Source organism: Halyomorpha halys, unplaced genomic scaffold (assembly GCF_000696795.3).
Source record: "Halyomorpha halys isolate HHAL.00 unplaced genomic scaffold, Hhal_1.1 Scaffold442.1, whole genome shotgun sequence".
NCBI lineage: Eukaryota > Metazoa > Arthropoda > Insecta > Hemiptera > Pentatomidae > Halyomorpha > Halyomorpha halys.
This window is the reverse complement of record NW_027108469.1, coordinates 922,803-950,067: the sequence shown is the minus strand read 5'-3', so window position 1 is coordinate 950,067 and position 27,265 is coordinate 922,803. Positions and strand designations below refer to the sequence as shown.

Here is a 27,265-nt window from a genome sequence, read left to right as displayed (position 1 = left end):
TATACATATTTATTTTATTTTATACCAGATCGGCCTGGTGGGCCTTACGTGGTTGATATAACCGTTATATTATATATATTAACAGTTTATTATGGGGGAGGGTATAGTCTCGTACATAAGACACCCCTAACTATAAACAATGTTATTATTAAAAGAAGAAAAAAAATATATAAGAATAATGCTTCTTAATAAATGAGGAAAGTAGAATTAATAACAAAAAAATAATGATATTGTTACATTTAAATAAAACAAACTATTGCCCTCTAATAGTAAAAAGAAACAATTTAATTTGAAAAAGGGACGAGAAAATAAAATAGAAAAATAAAAATAATAATGAATAAATGAAATGAGTAATAATAAAAAGTAAAATAAAGGTAGTGTGACTATGAATTAGTTTTATAATTATTAAAATTTATAAAAGAATGTCCTGCAGCAGTCTGGGTTTCAGTTTTCGGATTGAGGTTGGGTTTCCCAGGTTGTAGGTAACAACTCCTTTAACTGTCGGCAACTGGGAGTGGAACTTCATGAACCGTTTTTTTATTTAATCTTCCATCGACTCCATATGCAATTCGCGATGCTATTGGCTGTTTCTTATGAACCAAGGAACATTAACTGCGATTCTTAGGACTTTATTTTGAAAAGATTGTAGTTTTTTCCTTTTCGTGAAGGATGTCGCTCCCCAGACTTCACAGCCGTACATCAGCAGTGGCCTGAGAATTGTTTTAAATATAAGAACAGTTGTTTCTGGTTTTACTTTGGAATTTCTGTTAAGAATAGGATATAGCATTACTGACCTTGCATAAGTTTGAGTTAGTTTGATGTTGATATGGTGATTCCAGGTAAGGCGGCGATCTAGGTGAATTCCCAGGTATCTTAAGGGGCCTCTACATGTTGGCCAAGCCATGACGAACTCGGACATGCGCGAGCATGTGGATGGGTGGTTTGTACGAGTTGGCCTAAGCTCGTTGCCGATCCGTCGAGAGTCGGATTTTGGACACTGATCAAAGGGGTTCGTAAGAGCACTCGTGTAGCATCTCCACCATTGTTCTTTGTCTAGTTGCAACTGAGAGCTGTTAGGAGGTTTTAGTTAATTTTTATGATAAGTTTTATATTTAATCTTATTTATTTATATTTAATTTCCTTTAATTTTCTTTTTTTGTAATAAAAATAATATAATTGTGGCTGAAACCACTTGTACGTCCGCCATGCTTGCCTCTCTGAATAACACTGACATGTGGATGGCCCGCTCTATGTTTACCGAGCATTTGTACAAGCCTCCGATTCGTGGCGAGCGTCTAACATGTGGATCCGCCTTTACTGTTTCACTGGCAGGATTATTTATTTACGTAATTTCATATATTAAAATGAAAATACATAAGAACTGTTTTTTTGTAGTACATAATGATATACAGCCGTGAAATAAACATTCCCAGTCTTACAAAGATGTCAAGACTTATTATATTACCATCTAAATTCAAAATGGTATAAAAAAAAATGTATATATGAAAGGAATGATAAAAGATCTCTGGTATGGAGATGACAAGATGTGACGCTCTACTTCCCCTACAAAATTTGTAACTAAAAATTCAAATTGTTCTCACAAACCCCCATATTTAAGATTGATGGTACTACAAGGGGCTACCATTAATTTTCCCCTTCTAAGCACCTTTCCCCTTCGGCAGGTAGACCGCAGACTCGGCACATTAAAAGTGGGCGTTATCACTAATCAATAAGGACTATGCTAATGCTTCTAATTATTATACGATATTACAATGTCCTGGGGGTCTGTTTATTATTCAAATCTCAGCAAAGGACCCGCGGACAAACCCGCTTATACTTGAGGAACATAATCAACCGATACTACTCATGTTAATATGGCAGTTTAGAACAATAAAAAAAATTGAAATGATATATAATTTTTTATTCAAAATTTAAAAAAAATATTTAAACGCAAACCTCAAAATCAAACATATAATACACCGAAGTATAATAGTAAATCTAAATCTAAAAAGGTCTATATATATTTTTTTTTTTAATTATCACTTAGCAAATTAGCTTCATGAGATATGATGTATGATTACTCATGTAAATGATATAATTTATTAATTTAATACAAAATTAACATTATAAAGTATTTATAGACGCGTAGTTTATAGATTATTTTTAATCTTAATACCTCAGAAAGTATCTTCCTTGAAGTTTCTTTACTGCACCTATTTTAACCTATCATAGTAGCACATTATTACTATTAAAATATGTTCACTCATAGGCTGAGATTGTGCCACATCTTCCATTTTTGTATAGTGTCAGTGATGTACCAACGATACAAGTCTTTACTTAAACACAATAATTTTCTTTTCTAATCAATGTAAATATAATCCTATTCAAAATAAGTACTTTGGAAAATATCGTTAATTTTTCAGAAATAATAATGTTTTATTTTAAAAAAGGTTAAAATTAACTGCAGTTGTTCTTGTTTCAGAGTAGGATGTGTTAGAATGTGGTAAAAATGAATCGATGTCCACTATGAATGATAAAAGAAGGAGGGGGCTAAGTTTACTCCACTCGTTGAGAGAGGTTGTGCCAAAATAAAAAAAATGCTCCCACATTTAAAAGTATTCACTAAAAATATATTTGCGCTTTGAAATAACATACTGAAATCAGTATTTATCTTTCTGCACGTTGATGAATATAGAATGGTGTAGGGAAAACCACAAAAACTGGCACAATCTCACCCCACTTTACAGGGAATTTCATTTGCATAAGTGATTTTTCCCTTACTCTAACACAAAGCGCCATCGATTACAGAAATTTCTGTTCGTTAATTAATGAATTCGTTAATTATTTCTCTAGGAACGAAGCAAGTAGAAGCCTGGCTCGGCTATCAGTTTCAGCCCGAGTTAATTAAAGATGTAATTAAGAGACGAAACGCTGTTTTGTGTATTAGGATGAGAGCGGTGTCGAGATTAAAAGCACGTGTGTTTTTCCTCCCATTTAAGGGAACCCTAATCCCTGCTTGATAATTTATCTCGCTTAAGGGAAATTATCCCCCCGTTTATCCTGCTCACCGGAGCGTCTTACGGCCCTATTCAACAAATTATGTAATGGATTTTCATTAAATTTAAATAAACTGGATATCCTCGATAATGGGGATTATTATATATTATTTAAAATATGTAATACTTTGAAAATATAACCTTTTTTTACAAATTGTTTTCTTCTTATATTTGCCTCTTTTTTCGGATCTAAACCTAGGCCTTCCTTTGAAAGTTTTCCCAATCATTCGAGCTTCCAATATTTTTCTTTGGTGTCATTTCTCATACATACTACACAAGATCTCTAATCTCTTTACTTATCGACTATGGAATGTGATTTTCAATAAGAGTATTGAACTTGTTCCCTGTTCATCCGATCGTCTTCATTTTTGCGGCATTCGATTCAGCATTACATTTTCTACAAGAAGCACCCCTTTGTACGCTTCCTTCTCTCTATCCGTCTCGAATCTGATGCGGTCTCGCCTGTCATTTGAAGGAGATAAATCAGTTCTATGATAATCATATGACCTATATGTCTTACATGGCCAAATTCTTAGAGTCATAAAGGTAGATCGGAAAGGTCTATTAAAAAAAATTAAAATCTGTAGCACTACAACCTATGAAGGATGAAGGGTTCAGTACTTTATAAGAAAGTAGATCCAGATTTAGAAGCAGTTTATACAGCCAGATTTTTTACCCAATTAAGGGTGCCCAATTATGAGTCTGTGTGGACCCCAGGAGGGCTCCAGAACCTAAAGGGTTGACTCAGTTAGTAGCATCATGCCTTACCACGGTGCCACCGAGCTCTACTACCTTTAAAGGTCTAAAAATACTGTAGTCGTCTTCTATCTTCTATCGTAGCCACTATATATATATACCCAAGAAGGGTCAGGGGCTTAGTCCTATGTTAATAAGTACTGTTTCTTGAACAATGGTTGTGTATAAGGATGTGATTTGTTCACAATCATGTAGGTAAATAGTTTTAAAATATGTAAAACTTAGTGGTCCGGGGACCTTTATCTTGGCAACTATAGTGTAGCAATTTTTTTCCTCACTAATGATGACAGGAACATTGTACGCCCTCCCGAAATCGCTTAAAACTTGGTTCGAAATCAAAGGTGGCTTTTTCACTTTCTACTCTACTATGAGTTAAAATAATCGCTCGATTCAAATTCTTCAACCTCTTTACAGCTCACGATGACAAAACTTACCCTTATCATATTTATTAGGTTGGTTAAAAAGACATCATTACTATGTTTCAACGATACGTTGAATCTAAAAAAAAAACTATTACTATCGTCATAAAAAGACGAAAATGTTTATTCTTTATATCTTATATTTATATATTGTTTATTACAATAAAAAATATTTAGATGTTTGGTTATCTTAAATTTAAAAAAAAATACTTCAGAGAAGATTTTTTTAATTCTGTCGTTAAAATTCGGTCCAATCTATTTCAGTGAGAATGATAACCGGGTGAAATTAAATTTATACAACGATACATTGATATAACAGTTTCATTCAAAATCGTTAGGCCCGTTTTGGAGATTTTGTTTTTTAAAAAGTGGCTAATATTAACTATCATTCAATTTGTTTGTTATCAATGTATATTAAGACTTTTTGGGTAATCTTCTGTAAATATGAATTTTCTGGTTTGTACAACTTTTTGTTTCTCAGCTAGTCTGTTCACATACAAACTCAGACCATTTACAAACTTGGTCAACTGGACGCAGATTACTTTAACGTGTATTTCCGTTGAAAATTCATATTGAAAAATTCTCCCTCCCCCCCCCCTACTTTCCCGTAATATATACTTCGTATATAAGTGCTTCCGACTATTCTGTGTGTTCAATTTTATTTTATAAATTGAAATGTCTTGTAATCCACTCACTTTTAAAGAAGTTTTAATTAGTGGCTATTACGTTTGAATTTTTTTTATTGGTGAAAAAAATGTAAATTAAAATTTTAAAAATATCATTTAGGAAAGGTACAAAATAAAGATCAATAAAAGTAATAAAATAAATATAAAATGCGCTAATAAATAACCTGTTATTATATTTTATTTTGTTAAACTAATTGATCTTACATAATCAACAATACATCAATAACTTTGCCCAGGCTATTTATAGGATCCATGTCACCCGTGAAAGTAGATTACTCCTACTCACACTTAATTCACTACACGAATGCCATTAGATAATACATGGGCAGGAAATGTCCATCATAGACCAGGTCCATAAATTAAATTTAGAAAGCATGTAAATATTTATTAAATAAAAATATAAAGAATTATAAAACTTACTGTTTCCCAACTATATTGAAATATTAGTCATTTTTATTAAAAGAAATAAATTTATACACGTTTTACTAGTATAAAAAATGAATATTTTAAAAACTAAATTAAATTTTGAAATAATTAAAATTAATTGTTGCTTGACTGTAATTTTGTAATGATTACAAATAATGGTTCGTGATTCATGAGTCAGATAAATATTTTAAAAATAGACAAATTTCTTTTATTTCATATTGTAGTAAAAGCAATGTTTTGATTTTTTTTGTTCCTAAAAGTGAATAAGTTCATGATGGACATGAAATTTTCAAAATCCTCATTTGCTAAAACCCATTTGCTTATTTTCAAATTAAATGAATGAACTTTAGAAGAAGGTGTTCCGGATAACGATTGATAAAAACGATTATGTGATTGGGAGAGGCCTAATTTCAAGGGTGAATAAAAAAAAAAAAAAGAATTCAATTTTTTTCTCTATTTATTCACTTGTGTGAACACGCCAGATACTTTTTTTTACATTTTCATAATTTGACCTAAATAACTTAACGATGATAAATAAAATAGAATAAAATTATTAGAGTATCTTTATAAAATACTTACGATACCAATTTCCATCTGAGCTGATAGTACTATTACTGGCTAGAAAAAAAGTCTGTTATTTTACTTCAATTGTTTATTACTTTAATAAAAACTATGTATAATTACTATTCAAAATTAATTAATCTGCCTAGTATAGGTAGATGGAATAAAAAACTATGACTTTATCCTAAAATAAAGGATGCACTGAATAATCAGTAGTTATTACATTTATTTTGAGAAATCTATATCTCAAAAACCGTTCAAATATGTTTATTAATACTCATATTAATTAATTTGATTGCTTGTTTTATTTACTATAAAATGATAAGTCTGATAAGTATAATTAGGGGGAATAAAAAATAGTGACTGTTTCAAAACGTTAAAAAAAATTTTCATTCGCAGCTTCTTATCTTTAAAATTACCAACAACGACAGAAGACCTAAGAGAACATGATTTGAAGTAGAATAAATTTTCTAAAATATCAGCCCTAATAGAGCTATTTACATTAAATAGTTTTCGAGTTATAGCTTTTTAAAAAGCTACTTTTCATAAAAAATGTACTGAAAGGTTAGTAGTTAGTGAATTCATTTTGTGAAATCTATATCTCAAAAACCATTCGACTTTTTGAACAGATTTTGAACTCTATTAAAGCTAGTTTAGTGTATATTTAATTTATGTCGTTTATCTTCGTAGATAACTAACGTAGGAGTAGTAGTTTTCATGATATTTGCTAAAATATGTTGATTTATATTTATAGTTGTTCGAACAATAAGTTTAATTGTAGAAAAAATATATCTCTGGGACCATTTCACGTACAGATGTCTTTCAATACTCAAATTAAAGCTAGTTAAATTTACTATGAAATAGTTTATGATATTCATCTTTGTAGGAGTAGTAGTTTTTATGATATTTGACAAAATGTTAATTTCTAGTTGTTCAGATAAATTGTTTAATTTTTGAAAAATATATCTCGAGAACTATAAGACGTACATATTTAGAGTTATCGCTCAAAATAAAGATAATTAAAATTGCTATAATGTAGTTTATAACACGTATCTTTGTAGGTTTAGTAGTTTTTATGATATTTACTTATGAATATTGATTTTGCTCATGAAAATTTATTCAAACGCCAATATATTAATTTATTTTAGAAAATATCAGGAAAACTACTACTCCTACAAAGATAAACGCCAGAAAATATTTTGTAGTCCATTATACTAGCTTTAATTTGAGTGCTAATAGACATCTGTGCGTCGAATGGTTTTTGAGACTTATTTTTAAATATCTTGAAAATGAATTCACTAACTATTGATCTTTCAGTATATTTTTTATGAAAAGTTGCTTTTTAAAAGGCTATATCTCGAGAAATATTGGACGTAAATAGCTCTTTTAGGGCTAGTATTTCAGCAAATTTACTCTTCTTTAAATAATGTTCTCTTAGATTTTCTAGTGTTGTTGGTAGTTTTTAAGATATAGAGCTCCGACTGAAAAATTAATGTTTTTTGAAGGTTTTGAAACAGCTGCCTTTTTTTATTCCACCTACCTATACTTGGCAGACTCATCAATTTTTACTAGTAATTATACATAGTTTTTATTGAAGTAATCAAATATTGGGGTGAGATAACTGCCTTTTTTTCTTCCCGCTCTTGTACTATAAATTTTCGTAAGTATTGCTCCGAATGTATCTTAAAACTAAGTTTATTTTTCTCCTCTTTTAGATTTTCGTTACTCTATATGTACATAATAGGCCTTTATTTACTTTTTTTTATTGAACGTAAATAGCTTTAGTATAGTTAATATTTTAGCAAATTTACTCTAGTATTTTTAACGTTTTGAACCAGCTGCATGTTTTATTTCGCCTATCTATACTTGGCAGACTTATAACTTTTGACTTTTATTTATACATAGTTTTTATTAAAGCAATCCAAAATTGGGGTGAAATAACTGCCTTTTTTCTCCTCTTGTGCTCTTGTACTATAGGTATACGTATATTTTTCTCATCTAACGTTTGTTTACTTTTATTTGAATGATGGAAAACTGTTTATATATAGTACTATATGTGAAAGTAGGTATATATGGATTTGAAGAGAATACATGAGAGGCGATGTGCATTATAGTAGCTAGAGTGGGCTTTGAGGTATACTAATGGTCCTGTCATTATTCCATTTGCCACTTAACTTGCTCTTGCCCCAGTCCATTTTAATGTCACAACCATTTAGCCAAGCTATTATTTTTTACTTATATTTTACTACGATGAATCGCTTTGGACTAAAAAACAAAACAAAATATATTTAGAAATAAATTATATTTTGTTCTATTATTAGTTCTATTCAAAAACTTACATTTTGCATTTGACAATATTATGAAACATAGTTTCGGTTAGTAAGCAGTTAATTAGTTTGGTATAGTAGCGAAATACGAAATTTTTTATTAATATTTTTTTTCTTCTTCACTTATAAAGGAGGAGCATATAGCGAAAAAGTTAAAAAAAAAAAATATGCGTTCAATTAATACTATAACGTAATAATTATGTTAAGTGGTTTCATTTCCCTCGACGCCCATATGCGATCAGAATAGGTGATTAACGTTTCTGTATTCTGACAACTTTTAAAAAAATATATAATTGGAATGATTGAGTTATTCTCAACGATTTTTCCCGTGATATCAATTTGTTATATGATGCTTTTTTACATGGGGATTCGAATCCAGATGACTCGGACTGTATAGAATAGAATTATTGCAAATAAAATTTTTTAAAATGTTTTCATTACATTTTTTAAATTTTAAACAATAAGAAAAACACACAGGTTTATTGTAGTCCTAGGATGTTTTCCTCAAATGGTCAAAAATATTGATATTCAATAATAAACAGTAGATTTATTAGACCTTTGACCTAACTACAATTTTTTTGTACTTATTCTACATATTTCTACGAGCTTAATTTAATTTAATTTTTTTTTTCCGTATTGTATCGTATTGTACAGCTGTTGTAAATCACAAAGAAAAAACTACACACTAAAAAAAATATTTAGGTAGCAATAATAATATCAATGACATTTTTTTCTGAAAAATTAAACATTATTTATTTGTTGGATTTTAAAGGCTCATCATCAATATCCGTTCTGAAACGAGTGGGAATTAATTTAAATACTAAGCTGAGTGGTAAGTGATGCGTAAACTACATTTTTACACTTATAAATGTAGTTTACGCATCACTTACCACTCAGCTTAGTATTTAAATTAATTCCCACTCGTTTCAGAACGGATATTTTTTTATTATTCACTATAACAATATTTTTAGGACTAGTTTTCCTAAATTAGCCTTTCAGTTGACACTTTGACGAATTCCGTTCAGTTTCCAGAAAAGTACACATAATAAAATTTATGATTGCAAAATTATAGAATTATTTCTTTTTCAAAATTATAGCATAAAAACAAAAAATATAACATTGGAAGAAGGTAGTTGACCGTATGAAGTAGATAGGAGGAAGATAGTCCGAGTGGTTGTCAATAAAGGTATCAAAATACTAAAAGAAAACTATTTATTGTTAACTAACGTTTCAGCCCCAATTTGCAGGGCTTCGTCAGGACTGATGAGAATGAAGTTCGTTAACCTACTGAAGTAGTAAGAGTTGGTCGTTGAAATCCATTCTTACTAACTCTGCAAAATGGGGCGAAACGTTGGATAACAATAAATAGTTTTCCTTTTAGTAAATTGTTATATTTTTGGAGGAAGATAGTCCAAGTAGCGGTCAATAAAGGTATCAGAATAGTAAAAGAAAACTATTTATTTTATATAATTCATTCAAATTCTTGAGACTGGTATCTATCTATTAAATAAATCAAATGGTATCCTTATAAAGCCTCAACATTCTTTATTACATCAATAGTCTAACGTTTCGGCCATCCTCAAAAAAATGTTTTACAAGCTATTTCGCCCAGGTCATCTAATTCAAATCAAAATCATCCTAGTTTTTTTTTAGAACTTCATTAATTTTTAAAACTTTAGTTTTACATTATTATACTTTAGTTTATAAATTAATGAAGTTCTAAAAAAAAAATAGGGTGATTTTGACTTGAATTTGATGACCTGGGCGAAATAGCCTGTAAATCAGTGTTTTTTTAAATTTTGAAGTGAGGTGTGAATTTATATTTAAGATTGTCCTTGAGGATGACTGAATTGACCGAAACTAATGATATAATAAAGAATGTTGAGACTTTATTAGGATACCATTTGATTTATTAAATAGATTGATACCAGTATCAAGAATTTGAATAAATTATATAATATAAATAGTTTTCTTTTACTATCTTGATACCTTTATTGACCGCTACTTGGACTATCTTCCTCCAATAATATAACAATTTACTAAAAGGAAAGTCTAGTCTTAACGATTTATTGAATGTTAAATTGTTATTGATTCAATATTGAAAATACAAAGAACGAATTTTTGGATTTAATCATTCTGTTAACTGAAAGATTCTTATATTGGTAAAGTGAAATTATTTAATAACTACGGTAACAAGTTAATGTTATTAAATGGGAAAACTAGGTAACACTTAAACTCGTGTTAAAACAGATCTTTTGTTCATTCGTTTATTCGTCATTCTACATTACCTTCTACTGCTTTCTATGCTAAATATTTTTTTTAATAGTTTTTTAGCTTTCCAATGAATTATGATAAGTCTATATTACCCGTTTATCTCCTTAAGTTAATGATAAATTCCTTTCATAGTTTATGTTTATTAATTCTTCATACTAATTATTTTTAATTAACGAAATTAAAGGTGCTTAAGAGGAAGCAATTTTGGAAATTCGGTATTTAAGTCCTGTCAAACTATTTCAATGAGGAAATAATTTAGCTGTGCGCCACAATTTCTCAGACCCACCTTATTTCGTGCTGGTTACTTTTGCGAGGGATCTCACCCTATCTTGTATTAACAAATAAGTAGCCAATGTACTTCAAATCCGATTTATAAATACTCTATTAGGAAAGAGGAAGTTGGCTCAAAAGGGGTGCAGGTATGGTCTAAAGTAGACGTTTAGTCCTATTGTGATCAATAACATTCCTTACAGGTTGTCAGCTTGAATTTTTTAGTTGACAGGGAAAGCAGGAATGAAGGCTTGTGTAAGTTTAATATTTCACTGACTGCTCGTAGAATGTACACTGCTATCACGTACCCAACAAGAACAAGCATCCATTTCCTTTTATCCCATCCATCTTAGTCCCTACTCAAGAAGAGTGACACGCCTGCTCTCTCAGAAAATTGAGTAACTATCACGTTTGGAGTCTTTATCGATTCCAGGCAAGCTAAAATATTATTCAGGAACGTACATCTTTTCTTAAATTAAAGAGACATAGGCTGCTAAGACCAACACAATTATTCTTTGCTTTATCTTCGATTTCGGTTTGATAAATATTTTATTACAATAATAAAACCTTAGTGAACCCAAAAGTTGCTAATCGAACGATGCCAATACCACCAAGTCTTCAAATATCTAGTAACGTCCGTCCAAACAAAAATTTGCCTGATCAGTCTTGACGCAATCCTCCCAATTATACTTTGGTCTACCTCGGGCGTTGACCCTTGATTCAGTGTTTATTAATATTTTCGGAATTCATTCGCTACTAAACCCTACTAAGCCAATAACTTTACTCACTGCAATCCTAAAACTTGAATTATATTTACCCGGTCTAGTTGCCTTAGTTCGGCGTTGTATAGCTTTCTAAATTCTCTGTGTGACTCATTTTTTTTCGATCCAAATATTTTATTTTAAAGAACCTTAAGGCATCGATCACTTATAGGCTGTACCTTTGACCACATTCTAAATGGGGGAAAGGGCCCTGTTCCATAGCCACTATCATACTCAAAAGTATAACTATTGCAACATTAGAAACTCGCAAACAAAAAAAATCAAAATTGTTTCATATTTGTTTTTTATATTCTCAATTTTATTTATTTATTTTTTGTTCTTAAAAAATAAAAAAAATTATCATGGTTGTAATTGTGACCTGAAATTGATAGACTATTAATAGACCTGAAATTGAGGCCGAAATGATGGAATTCGATAAAGCATTTGCATACTTTTTTCTTCACACCATTGACCACACCTCCGACCATCTTTTAAATTTTTCTGTTTAATTGTGATTCGAGAACTCGAAAAGATGTCCCTTAAATTAATATGTTCTAATCAGAGAATTTTTTTTTTAATATTTAGATAAATTATATTTCCTCTCCGTATTTTAATTCCTTCAATCTTGCCACTTTTTTTTTTTCTCTCCGATCAATTATAAGAACAATCAGTCAAAATCCTTCATTAAAAATTATTGTAAAGACGTATCGCCCCCGAGGCGGGATCAATTGAACCTTAAACAATAAAATGATTGATGATCATTACCTCCTAAAGAGAAAAACCCAACGCCCCTTTTTCTTTTTCATGGAGTCCAGCCCAGGGGCTATCATTACAACCGTTGGGAATTAAATAATCTTTATGGGTGTAAAACAATTTATATGTGACTATCAATACATGACCATAATTCCAATAAGTCCAATCTTGGAAATACACCATCAGTCAAAAGAGTAATAATAAATGTGAACGCTATAACCCATGAAGGAACTAGAGTTCAGTACTTTGTAAGGAACAACATTTTTTTTGTTTTGTTTTTTAATGACGGTTATACATATATACACGAGATTTTTTGTTCAAAATCATGCACAAGCGCCAGGTTTTCCCCAATTGAAGGCACCAATATTATACATTTAGCCTAAGTGGGCCTAAGGAGGGCTCCACAGGGTTCACTCACAGTAGGATTCGATACCGGATCCTCAGAAGCTACCACCACAGCTCTTTATGCACTGAGCTACCAGCTCCCTATAAAGGATAAAACCTCCATAATGTTTTGAGAAAATTCGATGTATTTTAGAATATATAAAACGAAACTAAAATAGTATTTCAAATGAAACTTTATAGCAATAAAATCACGTAAGATGATACAATTTTATTTAGATGCAGTAAAAGAATAAAATTGACTATTTACAAGTGAGCTGGAACATATAGATATAAGAGTATGGCATGGGTATGGAAAGCCTCACATCTAGGCCAAAACGTAGATTTTAGAACTCGAAAAAAATTATTTTTTTTTTTTTTCTTCATTTCATTGACCGCACCCCTCACTATTTACTCCTTAAGTAAATATCTACGGCCAAAGACCTCCTCACCATTATAAAAAAATAACAATAAAAGATTTAGCGAACAAGATTCGATGCCGATACCTTTTTGTTTAAGTTGACCTATGTCAACTTACATCTGCACACTGATGCCTCTTTAAATCCGAATCGACAAGATAAACGTTGACGCAATCCTCTCACCTATCCCTTGGACGTTTACTGATTGGATCGATGTATATTAATATTTTTGAGATACGCCCAATACTATCATACGTTATTTCAATTTATATTTGCTGTTGATATCACGAAAAATGTAAAATTTGACATGGCTTGTTCAACATAAAGTTATCTTACTTCCTTCTTTTTATATTATTTTCTTAATAATAGGGGACATTATGCTGCACAGTTATGCCTGCATTAACTTTTCAGTGGAACATACTTTAGAGAAGAAAAGAAATATTACACTTTAGTTAATTTTATTCTCATATTCTTAAGAAAAATACCTGGATGATGATTAGTAACATTACAACTACAAATACACAAACCTCAGCAACTAGGCTGGATTTGTTATTTTATTTTTAAATTGTTACAAAAAGTTTTGGCTGCAATATAGTGAAATACTGTAAAATAATTCCTTGTGTAATATAATGTATATATTCAATAGACGAAAATATTTAGATAAAAACAGTATACATCACATGAATAATAAAAAATAAAAAGAGCTGAAAAATCCTGAAGTTCAAGATAGAATAGGGGAGAGAAAAATTCCAACAAATATTGATAAACTATCATACCCAATTTGAAGGAAACGGTGTTATGAGAATTTTTTGTTTGTATCACTATAAGCTTTAGGTTAACCATACAGTGGTAACTGTATTCGAGGAACTTTTTAGTAACAAAATAGAACAGGTTATTGCTTATGAGAATCCACAGAAAGGCAACAAGCAACAAATTTCAATACGTTTGACTTTCCTGGAGACTCAATTGTTGGCAAAATAGAACGCACATGTTCATGCATAATAGCCATTAAAAAGTTGCTCTTGATTTTCTAGTTGCTCGTATCAACTATTTCGCCATGCCTATATCAACATGTCACTAGTGGTTGAATTAAAATTGAATCACATTTTTCAAGTAATCACTTCTAACAAAACTGAATAACTTGAGGTTTCACTGGACAAGGATATCCATTCTTGTTTGGTGGCATCATAAAGTGTTACCTCACACTTAGAAATATAAAAATGTCTTTGTGTTTTGGGTTTTTAAAAAGGGCTGGAGATATAGGCTGGATCAATGGGAAATTAATGACGTGTCCAGGGTTTTCATTGTGAGAGTTTTATTACTGGTTACTGATATACAAAGTCATTCTTGTAAGGAGAGTCATAGAAGAAAGATGTCGTTTACTCTATTTTTTTCATTTTAAAAACTATCAAGTAGAAGCTATAATAAGCAGAAGACGAGAGAATTAGACATTTTCCGTAGAATCGCCGATTTATGATTATACCTCAGTACCCACTACCTTCAGTTATTTTAACTTCAGTTTATTTTTTTTTTTTTTCAGTTCCTCCAGATATCCTGGATAACGAGACGAGCACGGACATGGTAGTGCGAGAGAACAGCAACGTGGCTTTCAAATGCGCCGCCCGTGGATCTCCTCCGCCTGCAATCACCTGGAGGCGAGAAGGTGGCCAGAAGATACAGACTGGCAATGGAGAAGGTTAGAGTAGTTAAGAAATTAAGTTGTATAAATATAACTATTAACAGTTTAATAAGTTTAATTGATCTTAAACTGAAATTAAAATGAAGAGGAGTAAATTTTAAATTTTCCTTGCTCTAAATTTCCAATCCATTAAAAAGGGCGAATCTATATGACTACTATAAGGCTTATGTGGACACACGGAGTTGAGCTTTGGTATTCCTCTCGTATCAAATTCTTACAGTCCAAAACCCATCGTAAAATCCTGAATGCTCCTTACTTTGTCACAAATCAAGTCATCCATCAGGACCTCCATATTGCATATGTTGCCGATATGGCCAGAACCAGATACCAATCCTTCCATAATAAACTTCCTAACCACCTAAACCCACTTGTTCCTAACCTGACTTCTTCTTCAATACCCGATAATCCCCCTAGGCGTCTGAAAAGGAGATGGTCCCGGGATCTAACATTATTGGAGCTCGATCAACTGGTAGATTCTCCTCATGTTTATATCATGTCGTTTTATATCTAATTGCATATTTACTAGTTGTAAGTAATTATATACAGTTGTAATTAACAATAAATAAATAATTATACATTGGTTCATGCTGTTTTAAAATTTCAAGCGCTTTTTAAGTATTGATCGATTAAACTATCTTAAAGTCTCTTCTTCCCATTTTAAGCTAATATTTCAAAAGTGATATAGGACCGTCGCTCACCGGGGGTCTTAGCGGGGTGGGTCCGGCAGGATTGCCTTTTTTGTGTGTTATGATCTTAAATCATAAAGTAAAAAAAAGTAGCAATTTATAAAAATAAAGGTAAAATAAAGAGAGGAAGTTAATTAACTACTCACCAGGTCCCTCTATCAATTAAAATTATATTTCTTCTTTTATAGGCCTTAAAAATATTATTCCACTATCAACTGAGAGATTCAACTTAATTAAATCCTCTTCATTGACTATTTTAGTTATAGCTTCAATTTTAGATGAACTTCTGTTCTACCTGAATAAACTGACGGAGGTTTGATAAACATTACATACTAAATTCGAAAACATTCCTGGAGGCTTGTTGCATTATTCATAATTCCCTGTATCTCGAGAGAACTACACTTAAGGCACCCCATCTATACGTAGCTCTCTGTCTCTATATATTTCTCTCTTTTCTCTCATTTCTGTCCCCTTCTCTCTAACTAAATTATCTTTTATTTATACTTAAATATATTGGAAAATGACTAGATTTTAGATTTGGGTCTTGTATATTAAATTTTCAATAATAAACAACTAAATGTAACTTATCGAAAATAACGTTTATATCAGAAAAAGTTTTCTTTGCTATAAACTAAAATAGTTTTTCGATTTCTCTTATTTCAATTGTCACTAAAAAATGACTCAAAAATTATATTGATTAATTAATTTTTTAATTGATAAATATTACAATCTGTCGCAAACTTGAGCAATAACTAATAGTGGTAAATGACCCCATTCGTAGCAAAATTAAAAATTATTATTATTAAAAAATTATATATAAATAAATAAAATCTCTGTATGTTTATAAACATGAAGATACATATAATGAACATAATTAAACTATGAACATTAAGAAGTAAAGATAAAATAAAATAAGTAAAATTTGAAGTAATATATCGATAAAAAAATAAAGAAAAACACTTATCACATTTACACTATCATGCACAGTATTTACAATCTTTACCTGCGGATCCCCGAGCCCACTCTCCCCCACGCATAAGGGGTAGAGCAGGACTCTTGGAGATCCAGTCCTCTCGCCGTGTCTGCCGGTGATAAGTCAGTGGAGGCTGAGTGTGCTAAAGCCGTAAACACAATCCGGGATAAGGTGTGTTTAGAGTTGAGAGGAGACTGTGACAGGATCAGGATGGGAGGATAGAATGTCAGTATCGTCCGCAAATGTTGCCAGTATAGTGTCGGGATTGTTAGGAATGTCAGCAGACTCTCTACTAGTCCAGTAAAATAGTTATTAAAAAGGATGATTGCCTTTCATCAAATAAGTTAATTATGTCGTTCTTGGTATGTTGTATGATATGTATTGCTATGTATAGAGGCATTAGCCATTATTACAACAATATGTCGTTTTTTAAGGTTTTTAGCCATCCGTCCCTGTACCTGTTCAGGTAGGAGCCTTTCGAGGAACCTTTTACTGCGTCCCTGGATATATACACATCTGTGCTTAGCTTGCCACATTCCAAGTGTTATAACAAAAACGGCAGTTTTTGAGGAAGGATCAATATACATAGCAATATGTACGTATACATACATTATGATTAATCCAATTTTTTGACGTCTACAAACCTCTTATCGTTTTGGATTTTTTTTTTCAATTTTAGTCGAATTTGACCGCCAAGTGTGAGTGCCAATTTTTTTTTACGGTAAAAATAAATATGTTCTATTGTAAAAAAATAATTTTCTACAAAACGAGACCTCCATTACAAAAAATTATTCAAGTTTAGCTGGTCTAAAGTTCGAAAAGTTTGCTATATAAGCAAATTTTTATGATATTTGTTGTTTTTTTGGATAGCCTATCTTTCAGTAAAAGCACATTACTATTTTAAGAAGATTACATTCAAAAACATATTATTTTTCTCTAGATTACATAATGTTTGAGATTCGGTTGTTGCTGTAAAAGTTGCATACATGCATGTATTAAATTTTAGTTGTTTGTAATTTTTGTAAGTAATTTCAACTACAAGACCGTAATTTTAACTTGGTTAAGTAAAATTAAAATTATAAGATTATATAAAAAAAAGTTATATTATATTTAATTATTGGAGAAGTTTGTTGGGGGTTTCGGTCAGCAAAGAACAACATAAATAAACAAAAGCATATTTATTTATTTTATGCCAACGTTTCGACCTGAGTTTCAGGTCTTCATCAGGGCTATAGAACAGAAGAGATAAGAACATTTAGAGTAACATACAATTGAAATGGAATAGTATACAAACAAATTTATAATTATACAAAATATTGAATTAAATCATAAATGATAAAAAATTGGTAACTGATAATTGAATAGTACAAAATTTTAATTGATTGATATTCGTGGAATTGTATGGTAGTAAATTGAAAACAGTGACAGATGAAATATAATATCATGTAGGTAAGAAGATATGTATAATATAAGATATGCAAGTATGTATTATATTATACATATCTTCTTACCTACATGATATTATATTTCATCTGTCACTGTTTTCAATTTACTACCATACAATTCCACGAATATCAATAAATTAAAATTGTGTACTATTCAATTATCAGTTACCAATTTTTTATCATTTATGATTTAATTCAATATTTTGTATAATTATAAATTTGTTTGTATACTATTCCTTTTCAATTGTATGTTACTCTAAATGTTGTTCTTATCTCTTTTGTTCTATAGCTCTGATGAAGACCTGAAACTCAGGTCGAAACGTCAGCATAAAATAAATAAACATGGTTTTGTTTATTTATGTTGTTCTTTGCTGACCGCACCCCCCGACAAACTTCTCCAATCATTAATCTACGGTCAACTATCTACACCTCATATTATTTTTAAGTTTGCTGGAGTAAATGTGCGTGTTTGTGTGAGTATTTATGTATCTTTATAATGATAATAGTCCAAAGGCGTTGATGACCAAATAGGTTTTACGCCTTTAAACAAGAATAAACAAACAAAATTACAAGTTATTATAACCACTTACATTTTAGTTATGGTCAGCAAGTACAAAAACTAGTTAAGCAAAAGTAATTCCAAGCAAATATAATTGTAATTGTTGTTTGCCTAATACTTTAAATATCTTTGGTCAAAATATTGAATAGTAATATAAATCTCAAACTATTTAATTTTTGTTTATTAAAGTAGGTGCCATTTTACTTCCATAACTAATAATAATGAAAAAGACGTGGTAATTAACCAAATATTATTTTTTGATATCACTCAGTAGTGATATCTCATGCTAGTCATAATTATGATAATCTTTCCCTAATATTGGTTCATAATCATGATCAATGCTTCCCATCATTCCCATCACTTCAAATCAATACTTTTTCATCGCTTATCGACTAGTGTTGGCGCAAAAGCATGAATGCGCATACTTTTCTCTCCTATTAACACCCCCCGACTAAATAAGACGGGCGCGGAAGGCGGGCGGGCGGAGGAGCCTTGACAAAGAGGCGAAGGATGCTCCTGACAGCGCCCTTTGACTTGGGCCCTCGCCTAATTAATTGACCTCTTACTGAATCAGTCTCTGCTTATCTCTGTCTATGCCTGTCTGTCCTGATTTTCCTTCAGTCCTCGGAAATTTTAGTGAAAAGTTCTAAGGGAATTTCATCCGCGTTAGACAACTTATAATCTAGTACACAGCAAGAGCCGTGTGAGTTTGTGCTAAAAGATCTAATTCAATTTCATTTTAAGGTTGAACGTCATACTCTGACCTTTCGTGACTCATTAACATCGTAACTCATTACCATAGCCCGTATTTAATGTTTAAATATCTAGAGTACTCGTATATAAGTATTTACAAATTGTTATTTTCTAATAAAAATCATCAGTGAATATGTATATGTGAGCATGTTTGATGTATGTATAAATATTTCAATTAATTCAGGCACAGGAGAAAATTATTTTTTTAGAAAATGTTTTATTTATTTTTTTAAAAACATTACCCAATAAAACCCCAAAAATAATAAAAATGTTTTGTATTAGCATGCTAATGTGCTTTCGATTCTTGATGACTGAAAGATGATTTTAGATAGTAAATCTGCGTCTGCTATATCATGACTACAATAATCTAATATGTCGACATGCACGTCCACCCTACTAGAATCCTAATTTTTTTTCTCTATATTTATTTATTGCAATTTACAACTGTATTTACATAAAAACACATTAAGTAAATTTCATATAATATAAAAATGGAGTGATACAGGCATGTAGAGAAACTCCCCATTCGTAGCACTCAAATCATATTTTTACATTAGAAGGTCTTGAGGTCATCTTCTTTTCAGGCGCCTCGAAGGATTGTCAGGAAGAGAAGAAGAAGCAAAGTTAGAAACTAGAGGGTTTTGATGGTTAATTCGAAGGTTTAGTGGAGCCCTAAAGCTCAACTTTGTATGTCCAGATAGACCTTAAAATTATCATGTAAATCAGTCTTTTGTAATGAATTGGAAGTTTAGACCGTTGGTCTATTAAAAGTTTTAATAGTCGAAACCGACGTGCAGTTTCCTGTATTTTCAGTCTTGTGTGAGGATTCCAGGTTAGTGGTTTGTCCAGCTGTAGTCCAAGGTAGCGGAATCCTAAATTAAAAAAATATTAGTTTATTGCTACTTTACTTAGTTACCTTACTTTTGCTTTTACTAAGCTACTAATAGAATATACAGTTAGAGAAAGTATTGTGACCTTAAATAACCGAGTATGGCAAAATAATCTCTGTGTGTGGACAACCTAGCTTAAGTCGTACGAAACTGAAGTACATATTTAACGCCTAGGACGTTTGGAGACAATTTGTTATACTTTTTCGTTAAAATTGACCAACCAGAAGTACCTCTTTATATAATAAAATTTTTTATAATACACATTTTTACGATTTTTATTAAACTCGGTAAATCAGTGGCCAATTAAATGGTCCTTGATATAAGCTAAGTCTTGTTCTTATTAAAATAGTCTAATAGGGCTTACATTTTTTTAAATTGCTTCTTCTAAAGTACCTTTAATTTTGTTTATTTTAATTAATTGACCATCAATTAACCATCCAACGTTTTAATTTGACGTGAAAATAGATAAATAAAAACTATGAAAGAATTTCAATTTATGAAAGAAATATTTGTTCTTTTTATTTTTATTTATTTATTTTTTTTGTATTTGACATAATACAACGATTTTAACGTTAATGGGCTTATGATAACCCTACTAGCTCTGAGGTTGTCTATCGGTAGTTCTGAGTAGAGAATGTGGTTACAGTCTTTAGATCCAATCCGCAATAAAATCTAAACTTTTATTTTTGTCAGATGTTCCACCTAAGCAAAATAGCAATATTCGTCATAATTCTAACCATAAACATTTTACTTACATATGAAAATATAAAATACTTTTTTAAATATTTTCTTGTCTTTTCTGATACTGAATTTTAATTAATTATTTTTTTATATAATTAAAATGATAGGTCATACAAATCAATAAAAAATTATTGCAATAAACAAAACAAAAAAGAAAAACTGAACATAAATATAAAGCTATAGCAGAAAGCCACCCATGCTGGATGTAGCCCATGATTGCTAAGATGCTAATTGGCCCTTTCTTCTTCAAAGAGAGTTAAATTGCTCTTATAGAAGAGGCCCCGGGACATATTTTTCTTTTTCGGACTTGAGCTAGAAGAGAAGCATGAGGCAGTTGACCCAACTACCCCTTTACAGCCCCCACAGGAATTTAATTACCCTCCTTCCTTCCCGGTTTTTGTGACTTTAGCTTCGCGAGCAGAGGGGAGAGATGATTTAGTCCTCAAAAGTCAGTCGTGAGGATTTGCAGGAGTTGGCTCACTGCAATAAAAAGTTGTTTTGGGGTTACAGTCAGGGCCCCCCTTTTTCCGCTATTTTTTTCCCTTTTTCCCAACCCTCCATCGGATTTTCTACCCTTTTGATAATGCTTCTTGAGCCCTTTCCTCTTTTGCATATGTTATCCATGGCTCTGGTTACCTCTAGAGATCGTGAAAATCCTTCGCGATTTGAACAAAATCCTCATGTCTTAGTGTTACTCGTTTTAAATCCTATTTGATTTACTTCACTAGAGCTATTTGAGTTTCCAGAACAGACAATTAAATTTTATAAGTAACCTTTTACAATTGAGCTATTGTTATCTTTATATCAAATCATAAAGGGCGGATTATCTACTAATTAACCACTTATTCTTACAAGAATTGGAAATCCAAGTGACACGAAAATAAACATAATCCACAGTTAACGATTTCGAAAAACATTATTACTCTAGTGCCTTGTAAAGTAAAAGCCAAAATAATTAACCGTAGATCTTTTTAGGCATTAGAAAACAGTAAATTTCTCTAACCAAACCAATGTGGTTTTAGATCATTAAAATCAACTTGCCACTAACTTACTAAATTTTATTTAGTAATTAATAATCCATTCGAAAATTAACAACACTTACTCTGTATTTCCTTTGACGTTGAAAAGACATTCGACGCCATAAACTAGATCTAAAATTCTTTAAAAATCAAAGGTACGGAAATTCAATGGTAATATGCTACCCTTCACCCAAAACAATTATCTAATAAATAATCCAGAATATTTTGTCTACATTAAGAAGTTAGCTAAAGCTAAAAGACATTCGTAGATCTTTTTCTTCCGACCTCTGCAACCTCTTGTGTGGTAAATTAGGGAAATTTTGAATCCAGAATATATATTTGACGAGGAGATTGTCGAACAATAAATTTGAAAATTTTGGACCTTTTTTTGGTTTTGGTCTGTTCCTGCGTCTCAGTAGAATCAATTTTTTGATTACCTTATTATTGATTATCTCCAGATCAACAATAAGAGTATATTTTGGCTTTTGTGTTTTGTTTTTTTTTCAAAATAGAGAAGTTATTTAATGATTTTTCGATTTATTTTAGTGTTCAACTGTTTTCTGATTGATTGCATTACTTAAATTCTCAATTATTGTTATTAATTAACCTATAATTGTCATTTATATCATTTAATATTAATTCTTTAGATGAAAATTTGGTACATCACTTGCTGACTATCTTATCAATATTTATATACCTTATATATTAGCTATATACAATTTCCAATTAAAATAATTAATATTAAATGATTTCGATGATTTAAATTAATCAACTATATTATATAAGGCTTGGACATTATAGCCTGCATTTTAAAAATTATTTTAAGGTTATGAAACTTAGAAGTGAGATTATTCTACAGATTGGCAGAGTGGACGAGACGTAGAAGATGTAAAATAAATTAATAAAGATTTCCAAGGTTATTTTTATAACTGGATCTGGCTATTATATTATTAAGTGGTCTAGTATGGTGATTTTTAATTTAATTTCAAATATAGTTTTTTTTTTATTGAAGATTTCAACACGTAACTTAATATTGATGATTTTTTTTTTTTATGTTGTATGAAAATAAAGAGAAAGATTATTCCTAAACTTATTATAATTGAATAGTACATCCAATCTCAAAGAAGAAACCAAAATATTTATAAAATTGGTGTTTTATTATAGTTTATTTTTGACTGGTTTTGTTTTATTTTTTCAAGCAATTTCCGACTAAGTTTGTTTTCTACAATTTTTTTTTCATACAATCTAATAATCATCCATCAAGAACATCTCCCCCTGTTCTACCGACCACGAACCATGAATTTTAATCTCCCTCGATAAATATAAAGAGGTTAAGCAGGTAGAATTTGGAAGCGCCTCCGAGCAGATTAATACGTGTCTCTCCCAGACTGACGAGGCTTTTAAAAATGCACCGTCGCCGAAGGTTGAGATTTGGCTCTTGAATTAAAGATGGCTAAGAAGCGAGCTAAACAGATACATATTTTGGTCCCCTCCTTTGGTTATAAATTATTCTTCGAGTTGTGGAGCGGAACCCGGTCTCCTCGAAGGAGGGTGTTGCCATGGCCCTAAGCTCATCCCCTATCTTTGAGGTGTGAAAGACTGCATACCAAAGTTCCCCTCCATCCGGAGAATATTTCCCTTCAGCTTTCGGTTTCTTCGGAGGGTAAGCGATGAATCTGTTTGCACGCCAGATTATTCCGATATTAGATTCCTTTGTTGTTTTAAATTCCTGCTATTCAACAGGTGTGTTGTCCATAAGTTTTTTTAATCTTTCTGTAGCAGACATAATTTAATATGACCGCTGAATATATTCCATGAACTGTTTAATATCCACATAATAATAGAAACAGACTCCATTCCTGACAGCCAGGACAGATCTGTCAGGAATGGTGTCTGTTTCTTACGTCGCAGCTTTGCTTGAATAGTGGTACATCTAACGAAAAAAATGTTTTGACTTTATTTAGCATTGGATATATTTCAAAGGTAGTACGGTATACTGCGATTACTTTCTTTGATGAACTCCTACAGACTTTTTGACAGCTATTTGAGCTATTAAAAATTATAAAGAGTCATTCTTAGTTTACTAGCGGTTAGGGGAGGTCTGCATAGTTTAAAGTACTGATCACTCATTCCTTGTTTGACATTCTTATTACGTCTCATTTTAAGAATGCCTCAATATATGGCTTCTATGCTAAATCATTTTCATAAAAGTATGTAAATGGTCTTAACTGATTGCAGAAACCTTCATCACACGTAAAAGATACACGAGTGAAAAATATTTACCATTATTTTTATATTGGATACACATCGCAGATTATACTGAATACAGATCATAAAAAAAAAGATAAATAAAAAAAAAATAGGGCTTCAAATAATTAAACTATCTGCAGGTTAATTGTATTATAAAATCAGGGATTATATATCATTTAATTTATGATATAAAAATATAAATTTTTGCATTTAAACGTTTCTGAAACGTTCACTTAGATTCTTAGAACTTCCTTTTTTTTTTTCTGTTAATCTTTTCATTTTTTTTTGTTCATAAAAATATTTATTTACTGCAAATATTAATATTTGTTTACTGTAAATGCTTGGATAAACAAGTATAGCTTCTAAAAATAAAGTGCTATAGAAAGAGATGAAGCCAATATGAACATCTTTACCAAAACCTTCTGAGGATGTCTGTTATATCAGGATAAAATGTGTTAAATTACAAATAATAATGATAATTTTATTTCCAGCAATCTTTGCCTATCTACCTGTTCAAATTTCATTCCTCCAATACCTATATCACTAAAATTGCTCCTATTTCTACAGGTAATCACATATTATATATAGCTATTAAGAAACAAAATTAAATTTCAACATTGACAAATAAAAAAATTTGGTTTATAATCTAACAAAGAAAAAAATTAAAATTAAAATATTAGGCAGTATTACAACTTCTTCTTACAATTCGTGTGAAATATAGTTTATATTATATTATTATTATTAGTTTATATTATATTATATAGATTTCAATACATATTTGTTTAATTCACAAACTATGTTATTTACCATAAATAAATATAATTTGTAATCAGTTAAATTCTAAATATTTAATTCATTCGTTTGCTTATAAGTATTTTCAGACAGTTTTTTTTTTGTAGAATACTCCAGTTTAGTAAATCCGTTTCCCATGCACGTCTATTGAAGAACTCGCAATAGAAACTTAATTCCCAAAGAAAGTTTCCGGATAAAGTTCGTAAAAGTTTATTACAAAGTAGAAAGCCGGCCTTTAAACTTTTCGACTAGTTACTTCATAGATAAAATGGTTTGTAAAAAATACTTGATAAATCAATGCTTCAATCTATTAATGATGGAGTAGTATTCGGTTAAAAACTTAACAAGCCCATTTCTCTAAATTAAAGGGGTTTTTAATTTATTTATTCTATTAATTATAATTTCGGATTTAAAACTTACATATTTTATTTCAAACTTCAAATTTCCCCTACGTAAAACAAGTGGTAAATTTTAAACTATACCAACAGTTTAAGTATAAATTTTTAAATTTTTGTTGATGAATCGTCTGGTTAATGAAAAATAAAAACGAAGCGAACCAACGATTTCGATAAATGTTATCGAAGCAATACGATATTATATGAGCTGTAAGTTATATTGGTTGAATATAGCTTTACTCTCTTCTGCTTTCCAAATAAACCCCAAAGTACTTGTTATTATAAGTCCAAAGCGCTTACCCCTCTGGTAATATTCCAGATGCCAGGGTTCGCAATGCGATGATAAAGCAAGCTGCCCGAGGCTGTTATGCCGTACCGAATCCTTCATTGAAGAACGACTTAACATACTTGGACTGTTTGCAGAGCGGGATCCTGAGATCCTCGCGGTCTGCTGCTCCGCTTACACCCTTATAGGCAATAAGGTGCTCCCAGAAGGGGGATGCAGCCGTAAGATTCTAAGAGGGAGTGTTTATCCCAGACAAATCCTGACACAGAGGCCCGTAAGAAGCGGCTTTACCCGCGGGTCTCTAGGGCACCCATGAGAATATCCCTGTCAAAAACCGCGCAGCTCCCCCAAAACAGCCCCTAAATATTTAAGAACGCACCCTAGCTAGGAGGTGATCAATTATTGACTCTCCTCCAGACAACTCTATTCCTGAAAACGTTTTGAATTTTAACAACACCCCCTCCAGACGGTTCTAATATTTGATTTTTTTTCAATTTCCTCTTCTTCTTCTTTTTGACGCCGGGCTAAATTAATAAGCCTCTTTTCTTCCCGGCTTGGGATACTCCTTAACTTAATTTATCCGCCCCCCTCCCGGATCCGGCTCTTTTGAATTATTTAGCAGTTTTCTCTCTCTTTCAATCCTTTAAAGAATTAATTGAATAAAATATTACTGTGGGATTGTTATGTTCCCGTCCATAAGCTCCTGGCTTGAGAGATATTTTTGCCTTTTCATTTTTATCCTTTCTTCACCCTTGTTTACAAGGAAATTCTTTCAGAAGGAGACCTCCTCTTGTCTAAACTGACTTTTATTAAAGAACAACTCGACACTTCTTTACATTTTTTTTATTCCCCCCTCCCAAAAAAACTGTTTAATTATTTATTGTAGGATTTTTTTTTTCACTGCTTAAAGTTAATGTAGCTTTCTTAGTTAAATAATTCGTTATTGAGCTATTATTAAACGTATTTATATTTAATTAATTCTTATGTCAAAGCCTAATGTGTGAATTATTACAACAGTTATTCAAGTGGAATAATGAAGTCAATTGTTAGGTAATTTAAGGTTGAGACAGATTCGTAAATTAAATTACCGTTGGACTATTTATACTTTCCAACAATTAATTAATAAGTTCTCAACGTTACAGCTTGCAATGATATCTAAGTTACAACAACTGTTAAGGATATATTGCACCACATTAAAAAAAAATTAATTAATTGATTGACACGTCTGGTTTAATACCAGATGCATTAAAATTTACAAATAATTTAATTTTATGAATGATCATATTTTAATTTTGAAATTTGTCAGTTATTGTTACATGTCATGAAATTAATACTGTTTTCTAATAAAACGTTAACGTAATATACAATATAGGGTAATATTTAATAAGTTATTATTTATTTACCCCCTCAGTGGTTATTCGTTATTAAACTTCACTTGGAAATATTATGTAATCCATTTATAAAACCTGGCACTAAAGAGGCTGAAACTTTTTAAAAGTATTATACTTTAATTTTTTTTTTTGTGTGATTCTGTCATGTATATTTTTTTTTAATTATATAGACACTAATAGTAAGAATATAAGTCGCTTGAGGTACAAAATTTATGAACGTGAAAAACCTGACTGATTTATGCAATATATTTTAAAAAATTAGTCGTATTACATAATAATTTACATAGATTATCTATA

At 30.9% G+C, this 27,265-nt stretch overlaps 1 protein-coding gene across 3 annotated transcripts in view; it reads left to right on the top strand.

Moving 5' to 3' along the window:
• The window catches only part of LOC106682814 (lachesin), a gene marked incomplete at its 5' end in the record, with an annotated part of 178,588 nt that overhangs the window by 58,384 nt on the left and 92,939 nt on the right, over window positions 1-27,265 (top strand). For all 3 annotated transcript variants that reach the window (XM_067046820.1, XM_067046821.1, XM_067046819.1), the window contains 1 exon segment: window positions 14,630-14,785. In XM_067046820.1, the coding sequence (XP_066902921.1) occupies window positions 14,630-14,785 (156 nt within the window).